We start from the raw sequence: 9,118 nt of genomic DNA on the forward strand, positions 1-9,118 counted from the left end.
GTTGGAGGAGCGCTGAGCCATGCTTCTTTTTCCACTTGCTCATTGTGTATGTGATTTAGTCTGCTGAGGTCCAGGGCCCTGGACTAGAATCAAAGAGGCAGAGAATAATAAAGACAGCCTTGCATTTCCCTGGTGGCTAATGGAATTGACCTTCTTCTCATATGCTCATCTGTCATGTGTGTATCTTCTAGAGAAATATCTATTCAGTATGTTTGTTCTTTCCCAGTCTATAGCTAGATCCTTTTTGTTTCTTTGTTTGTTTTTGTTTTTTGAGACAGGGTTTCTCGGTGTAGCCCTGCCTGTCTCTCTCTGAAGACCAGGCTGGCCTCAAACTCAAATCTGCCTGCCTCTTCTTCATAAGTGCTTGGATTAAAGGAGTATGTTACCACTGCCTAACTAGATTCTTTCTTTCTTTCTTTTTTTTAATCCTGAGTTGTAAAGGTTCTTCATTTAATCACAAGGCTAGGGAAATGGCTCATAATGTGAAGCGCAATAGAGTAAGATGCGATATTGACCTCCATCCTCCACATGAATACATGCCTATCCTTACACCATGCACAGGAGTTCTTCATATAATTTGTAGATCTGGTCTTTCCGTAGGTAAATGGTGTACAGTTATTTTCTCTCATTCTGCAGGGTGTTGTTTGTCCGTCCTTCCGTGTCCTCCTTCCATTCCTTTTAATGGGTGTGATAGTATTCGCACACAACAAGGTCTCTCTCTGTAACTTAGTCTGGCCTTAAACTGAAAGCAATACTCCAGCCTCTACCTCTCAAGGGCTGGGATCACAAGCTTGCACCATTAGGTACAATTTTATTTTATTTTGTGGGTTTTTGTTTGCTTGTTTGTTTTGTTTTGTTGGTTTTTTGTTTTTTGGTGCTGGCGATCAAACCAAGGGCTTCACACATGCTAGGCAGACACCCTCCCCCTGAGCTACAGCTCTGGCTCTGTGCCTTTAACTAGCAACCATTGATTAGACATGCAGCTCTTCCCTTCCTGTGACCATCTCTAAATCATCATAGCTGAGCATGGAGCTCATGCCTGAGCACTGTGTGAGACAGCTTAGCCCGGCCTGCATAGTTTCAGGACAGCCTAGGCTACAAAATGAGACTGTCTCCAACAAAACCACTCATTATTGGTGTGATTTCAGTGTTGTGCTTGAGGGAATGTGCAGAACACAGAGAGACGGGAATGGCTGGTCAGTGGGTTAGCCAGAGCCCACAATTCGGATGCATCTTACCGTATCTCATGACAGATGTGATAATAGTAAGGCAGCTCCAGGTGGTGCACATTCACCAAATCAGAATGGACAGAATGTGAGCACTGTTTCTACCAAAAGTGGCACTGGTAGCCTTGTTCATTCAGGGTTCTAGGAGAAAGGAAATTGTGCAAGGCTCTGTAATGCGGAGCACGGCATGGTGGGCTGTGCTGTGGTCAGCAGTGTGGATCAGCCCAGTTGCATCCTTGCTTTCCTTTGAGTGGATTCAATACTCTCCCCACGTCCTACTAATCTGAACTTTGGTTTCTTGAATGAGTTCAGTGTGTATTTTGAGTCGTTTTCTTTGTGATTGCTTAAGGATTTCCAGTGCACATTGTGATTTGCAGAATTAGTTTCAGGTTAGTGGTGACTTTACATGGGTACAGAATGCTGTCCTGTGTACCTCTGGTCCCTTTACAGGGCGTGTCTCACAGCAGGAGTGCAGCTCATAGCATTTGATCCTTTATGGACAAGGCAAGTGGCACATACCAAGCTTTTCACACAGGTTCATAGCATACACATTTACTTCGTGCCTCACAGGCTTGTTTGAGTGGCTTCTCACTGCACAGTTCCTCCCCCACCCCACAGTCACTATCTCCAGTGTGAAGCAAAGTTCTGGCCATTTTGCTTTCTGGTCTCATTACTAAGGACCCTTCACAGTCTCCGGTTTCCTTACTGTCTACATGGGTTTGCTGTTGCTGTGATGAAATACCTGAGTCTATATTCTTTTTACAGACAAGAACTTTATTTGGGGTTCTTAGAGGCAGCACTAGCATTGGTTTGGCATAGACTTACTAACCAGGCCTGTTCTCATCACTTAGTATGCCATCCCAGTGATGGTGTGCTTTACAAAAGATAGAAAGTTTATTAACAGGTTTAAGTATTGAGATTGGGAGAGATGTCTCAAATCACCTTTCCAAGAATAGAGTTTAGGGGCCTAATGGGTGAAAGACTCGGTGCAGTCTAAGGTATAGGTCAGAGTTCACAGCTCTGTAGGATGCATGTTCAAAAAATGGCCAGTTCACTGCACCCCCAGTGCTAGATGGCTTCTGTTCTGTGTTAGGTATCCCAGGCTGGCAGTAAACCTGGAATCCTCTGTCTGAGCCTCTCAATACCTACATTTCCGAGCTGTGCCACCGTGCCTGGCTTCGGTGGTAGAATTTGACCCTTGGTCTTGGCCTCTGATGAGGAACAGGTCTCTTGATGGAGCCTTTTGTGTTTTTGGTTTCCAGGGCAACCCATGAAGTGCAACCTTCACATGAATGGGAATGTTATCACCTCAGACCAACCCATCCTGCTGTAAGTGCCAAGGGGACAGGCTGACACAGAGTCTCTGCTGGTTTACTCTGCACAGTCACCTCTTCTGTTATGTTGCTCAGCGGTTGGCCGGGATGCTTGAATTAAAACCAAGCAGTTTGTTTGAAACTGTCCCCAGGGTTTGATTACAGTAGACTAATATGACAATGTCCAGCATCTCTGAGGGAAGTAGAGAGTAAGTTCTCACATCCGCTTGTATGACTTCCTGGTGAAAAGTAACTGCACTTCCCTGTAATGACTATGTTCAGCTTGTGCTGAACCACACCTAGGCCCCTGTCCCTGGATCACTGTTGAGGTCTTTTTGGAGCTGAGGTACAAAGAATATTGAGGTTGGCAAGGTAGAAAAAAATTTTGTTTGTTTGTTTTTAAAGGGGGAAGGTGAGACATGCCAAGATAGGTGGAATCATGCCAGGCAGGCTTGGCTTAGAATAGACTTGGACATGCAAAGGCAGGATTTGAACCTGGTAGTAGATGGTAAAACTGTCCCAGGAATTAGTTGTACTTTAGAAATGTTTTGGAAGGGAGCTGGAGAGAGAGTTCAGTTATAAGAATGAATACTACTCTTTGCAAAGACCCAGGGTTGGTTGCCAGCACCCTTGTTGGGCAGCTCAAAACCGATCTGTGAGCATCTTTACACATTTGCACAGATATACACATAATTTAAAATAATAAAAAAAAAATACTGGTTTCTTATGACCTGATACATTAAATCATTGGGTTAACCAGAATTAATGTGGTTGACTTAGGTTAGATTTTGAAAGAATTGTGTACTTTCTGAAGAACATGCAGTGTTTCCAGATGTGAAACTCAAGCACTCAGCAGGCTGCATCTAGGTGTTTTGTCCTGTTTAGCAGTAAATAAGAAAAAATAGCAGTTTTTTACAAGATGACATCATTTAGAGGAATGTGGAGAGCATTGTACTCCATTCCTAGCTCCCATTAGATGCTCAGTGGGACCCAGCACCACCTAAGGAGAAACTGACAGGGATTTGGTTTTCTCGCTCACAGGCGGTTGAGTGACAGCCCCTCAGTGAAAAAGGAGAGTGAGCTGCCTCGGAGGGGAAATCCTGCCTCCTCTTCCAACCCGCCTGCCGAAGTGGACCCAGATACCATTCTCAGAGCGCTCTTCAAGTCCTCGGGGACCTCTGTGACCACACAGCCCACAGAATTCAAAATCAAACTTTGAGTGGGGGAGTGAGGCAGCCAGAAACAGGGCAGAGGGTGGTGGCTCTGTTTCCTAAGGCAAAGCTTGAGACCAATGGGCTGTCGGACTGAAGGCCCCTAAGCAAGGAAAGGCACCAGGGAGAGTTTCCTCACTGGACGGGACCCACCCTTCTGTGTTGTCCTACAGCCCGCCCTTCTGTGTGTTACGTTTCTATAGTATGTTTCCTCCTTCCTCAACTCATCACCAAGCTAGGAAGTGTTTGTCGGTGTGCCTCCCCTACCCTCGGCCCCAAAGCTGATTTCTTCCCTAGGACAGTGCACTGTTTTCCTGGGTGACCCTTCTTGTGGCTCCATGGGACACAGGACACAGGGGCTGTTGGAAAGACTGTTTTTGTATTATTTTGTTTTCAGGAGTTTTCTTGTTCTGTTGAAGTTTTCAAAGAAAACAGGGAATGAGTGGGACCTCTTGCCCTTTGGTGGGCACTGGGTCAGCTGAGGGTTGGGGACGTGACTGCATTAAGTCAGTGGCCTCTTGTCATTTCTAGACATGATGGGGGCAGGGTAGGTTCCCTGTGCTGGCGTAGGCAGTCCAAAAGGCATCCCAGAGTTGATGTTCCCTTGTTAGAGTTTTGCCAAAGGCGCTGGCCCAGTTCTCTCAAATTCTTGATGGGAGGAGGGAGGGACCTGTACTGTTAGCCCTCTTGGGTCTCACCTGACAGGGCAGCATCACAGCCTGGGCTTGGTGCAGATGCCAGCTCTAGGTTAGTTGGGCCTTTTTCCAGTCTCCACCTCAGACTGCAGCACAAAGGACTTGGGAGAGATTGACTAGAGCTATTGGCTGGCTCAGACTCTGCTTTTCTGGCTTCAGTGAGCTATAGAACAGCAATGAGGGTTACCCAAAGTGCAGCTGCCACCAGGGCGTTTTTCTGCTAGTGTAATTGCACACGGCCATGACTGCTTTGTGAATAGAGCCAGCCTGCCAGTTTCCTATGGTGTGCTCCTGGACTATTAGTGTAGAACTGTGGGGCTCAGGCAGCTGCTGAGAGTCAGGCAGCAGTAGTCCAGAGCTGATCAGTAGCCCCCTGACGATGGGAACAGAAGGAGATTCTAAGCTGTCATAGCTGGAGCAGGATTCTAAGTGTACATATCAGTAGAGTGTGCACAAGCTGAGGAAGTAAAGGAAGCTAAGGCACCATGATCTGAAGACTAAGCCCGTAAAGAGAACTTCAATTAATTCAAAATTTCCTGAGTTAGGTCTGCCCAGGTAGAAGGGTCTAGTTTGAGTCAAAATTAGTCCTTTACCTCTGAGATTGCCCAGCCAAGGAATCTAGGAATGGCATTTGGCTTGCTCTACTCTCCTACTTAAAGAAGCCGCCTTCTCTGAAACCCTTCTAAATAGGTACAAGCTTAATTCTTCTCAGCAACTGGAAGACATTCCTCCATGTTTTACCCTTGTGGCCCAAGAGAATACCCCTAGACACTAGGGCCTGACTTCTCTGCCACCGGAAAGAGTTGGCATGCCTTTCACTTTGTGTAGAGTAGGGATGGCCAAAGCCTTTCCTGGGTCCCCTGCTCTCTTTGAGCTAGGCGTGCTTTGGATGACACACTTGAACTGAGCCTCAGCCTCCCGGCTACGTGGTACTTGGGGATTGGGATGCCACTCCTGCATTTCAGAATGTCATCTTGGGAAACAGAAAGAAGGTGGCCAACCCTCATGTCTCACTCCCTTGCATTACTTCTTTGTGTCTTGTTCAGGAGAGAAAGATAGCGCAGGATGGGGCATTTATTTTCCATTTCTCAATAAATGTTTGTTATTCCTAACTTTGAGCTATAATGTCTTTTAAAATTGCTTTTACTATTATTTATTTTGTGTTTGTGCATTTCTTGTTGGCCCTAGGCTAATCTCAGTCTCCCCTCCCCCCTCTTTTTCTGTGTGTGTGTGTGTGTGTGTGTGTGTGTGTGTGTTTTGTATGCGTGATGCCTGACGAGAGCATCAGCTCCCCCTGGAGAAACTGGAGTTACAATTATGAGTTGCCTTGTAGCTGCTGGGAATCAAACCCTGGTCCTCTGGAAGAGCAGTGGTCTTAACCAGAGTCATTTCTCAGAATTTGCCTCAAAGCAAATTCTTAACTGGCTATGTAAATTCAAAAAAGATTATTTACTTCAAATATACAATGTCACAGAATGCACATTCACATTCCAAAAGGGAGAAAAGGAATGAGGGCATAGTTAGAGATTGGACCAAAGCAAGACCAAAACCCTGCAGTACAAAACCAAATCTTGTGGCTGTGTCCAGTGATAGAGGCTTCAGTTTCAAAGGGTTTAAGTAGCTCTGCTCCTCCAGCTTTGCCCTCTGCTTCAAACTCTGGCTGATTCCATTTTTTTTATGGAGCTTTCTGTCTAATATCCATAGCTCTAATGTCTCAACCGTCTGAGATCTGCAACCCAGGCTTCTTCAAATCAGCTCTGCTATGTGAAAATGTTGCCTCCCAACTTTGTCATATACAGCATTACCATATAAATGGCACTGCCAGGTCTGGGCCAGCATGCCCAGTGTGCAGACAGACATGGTGCTGGAGAAGAAACTGAGAATTCTGCATCTTGATCCTCAGGCAGAAGGAATCAGCCAGCCACACTACGCCCTCCCCACAATGACATACTCCAACAAGGCCATACCTGCTAATAGTGCCACTCCCTATGGGCACTATTCCAACCCATGAGTCCTTGGGGCCATTCCTATTCAAACTGCCACAGACTCAGTGTTAAAATTTTCTCTGCTAAAGAAATTGGTTGGTTGGTTTTTAAATACAGTCTCAGGTAAGTTTTCAGAACACAGAATGCGGGCAGATTCTTTACTAAAATCTTACATGAATGGCTCCTATCCCGTTTCCTCTGAAAGCTTACAAGCCAGGCCTCTGCTGTCCACATTTCTTGTATTATCTTCCAGGTTCCCAGCAGAATGGCCCATTCTGCTCTGTTTCTATCATTAAGCACTTTTTCCTGCCCAGACTTCCAGACTTCCACAAAAAGTCCCAAAGGCATAAAAGCTATGTGGTCATATTTATTAGAGCAACACTTTGGTAGATTTCATAATTTTCTGTCGTTGAGATAAAACATGCTCACAAAAGCAACTTAAGAAAGGGTTGATTTCTCTCTTCTAGATCAGAGGGAGAGTCCAATGTGACAGGGCAGATAAGAGCAGGCAGCTGGCCAGTGACATTTTCATCCAAACAGGACATGGGGAGACTCAAAGCCCACACCCAGTGCGTGTACCCTCTAGCAAGTCTGTCTCCTAAAAGGTCCCACAACTTTACCAGACAGCACCAAATAACATGAGCCTTTGGTGACATTTCTCATTTAAAGCACCACAGTGGCCTTAGTGGAACTTTTATGCCAGAAAGCAAGCATTTCCTTTTTTTTTTTTTTTTTTGACTTTGACTTTGCAAACATTTTTATTTATGTGCATGTGTGGATATCCACGTGTGGGTAAGTGCATGTGAATGCAGGTGCCTACAGAGACCAAAGATACCAGGTCCCCCTGGAGCTGGAGTTTAGAGGCAGCTTATAAGCCACCTTACTTGGGTGCTAAGAACCGAATTCAGAAGCAGTACCCTCCATCAACTGCTGAGTCATCACTCCAGCCCCGAACAGGTCAGGAACCCAGAGGTAGGAGCTGATGCAGAGGCCATGGAAGGGCCTCTTACTGGCTCGCTGTACATGGCTTGCTCAGCTTGCTTTCTTATGGAACCAAGGACCACCAGCCCAGGGATGGCCCCACCCACAATGGGCTGGACCCTCCTCCATTAATCACTAATTATTAAGAAAATGCCCTGCAGCTGGATCTTACAGAGGCATTTTCTCAGTTGAGGTTTGTTTCCTCCTTCCAGATAACTAGCTTGTGTCAAGTTGACATAAAACTAGCCAGCACAGTAGGTGTGAGGCCTGGTTTGCTTCAGTATAGATGGCCCTGGGCATTTGTTCACAATGAACAAATGCTCTGAAGTGCTCAAACTCACAGGCATATTTTACTGCTTGGGTGATCTATGGCATTAGAAAAGCAGTTTGTTGGTAGGGATAGAATAGAATGGTTCTTAGCCCTTCCCCACCCACTGAACAGCACCGGGCATTTTGTAGGAGAGAACGGGACTCAAGTTTTCAACTTGAATATGGATGAATTGAGGTTTGTAAAAGGACAAAGTGGAGAAAAGGCAGCAGGCTGGCTGTAACAAAGGTTTTAAATCTAGAAATCTGTACAGTACCTGAAGTGTCCATGTCTTGTTGACAATAACTCTCAAGAACCAGCAAATCTCCAAAGGACACCAACCCCCAGATGGCAGAGATCATGGAATTGACAAGGTTTTAAATTCATTACTATTTATTTTTTGACAGGGTTTTACAATATTACTATCTAGCCAAGACTGGCCTTGAACATATAATCTGGTCCTCTAACTCCCAACTTTAATAAGGGTCTTAAATAATCATCATAAAAATACTTCAATGGGCAGCTATGAATACACACTTGAAAGAAAATTTGAAAATCTTAGCCAAGAAGAATCTTTTAGAAGATAACAAGCTAGGGAGGGGAAAGAGGAAAAGTCACTTTGGGGATTAAACAGTAGAAACTGGGCTAGAATGACCTGACCCTGCCAGCTGTGGGGTGCCTGTCAAGCAGCATGTAGTAATGTCTATAAATCATGGTGGCGCACACATTTGATCCCAGCACTTGGGAAACGGAGGCAGGAGGATCGGTGATCAGGCCCATCTAGGCTACATGAGACACTCCCATCCACCTCCAAGAAGGTTTGACACAGGGTCTTGCTGTAACCTGGGCCACAAAAGTGTCAGGAAAAGTTTATCTGGGCTCACTTCAATTTGTAAAAGTATAAAAATCTGCCAGGTGTGTTGATGTGTGGCGCTGGAGGAGGCAGAAGCAGGCATCTTGGTGAGACTGAAGCCAGCCTGGTCTACACAGCTAGCTCCAGGCCAGCCAACGCTACAGAGTGGAATCCAGTCTCACAACACTTACTTTCTTTTTCAACTTTTATTTCTTGTGGGAGAGAGCACATGCCACGAGGCATATGCTAGGGGGTGCATGTGGAGGTCAGAGGCTAACTTGCAGAAGTCACTTCTCTTCCGTGGATATAATTCAGGATGTCAGCGTTGGCAACAAGTGCCTTTATCCACTGCCATGGCTCTGTTTACAGTCCCAGCCCCAAGCTGGTCAGCCCCTGCCCTCTCACAGTCGAATTAACCACTAAGGAGAGACTATGGCATTTCTCGTCTCTGCTCAAAATCCAGCAGTCGTTCCTCCTCTATTGCACTACCATTCAAACTGCCTACTATGTATTTTTAAAGAGTCTGTCCGTGCAAACTCGAATGTAC

General features: G+C 45.7%; 1 protein-coding gene across 2 annotated transcripts in view; it reads left to right on the plus strand.

The window, feature by feature from the left end:
• The window catches only part of Poldip3 (DNA polymerase delta interacting protein 3), a 28,920-nt gene extending 23,363 nt beyond the window's left edge, over positions 1–5,557 (plus strand). For both annotated transcript variants that reach the window (XM_055627101.1, XM_055627102.1), the window contains 2 exons: positions 2,489–2,555; positions 3,581–5,557. In XM_055627101.1, coding sequence (XP_055483076.1) covers positions 2,489–2,555; positions 3,581–3,758 — 245 coding nt within the window. In that variant the 3' untranslated portion in view covers positions 3,759–5,557. The remainder of the gene's footprint in view (positions 1–2,488; positions 2,556–3,580) is intronic.
• Positions 5,558–9,118: the final 3,561 nt, after the last annotated feature.

Source organism: Psammomys obesus, unplaced genomic scaffold, assembly GCF_907164565.1.
Source record: "Psammomys obesus unplaced genomic scaffold, mPsaObe1.curated_primary_1811, whole genome shotgun sequence".
In the NCBI taxonomy this organism is placed as follows: domain Eukaryota; kingdom Metazoa; phylum Chordata; class Mammalia; order Rodentia; family Muridae; genus Psammomys; species Psammomys obesus.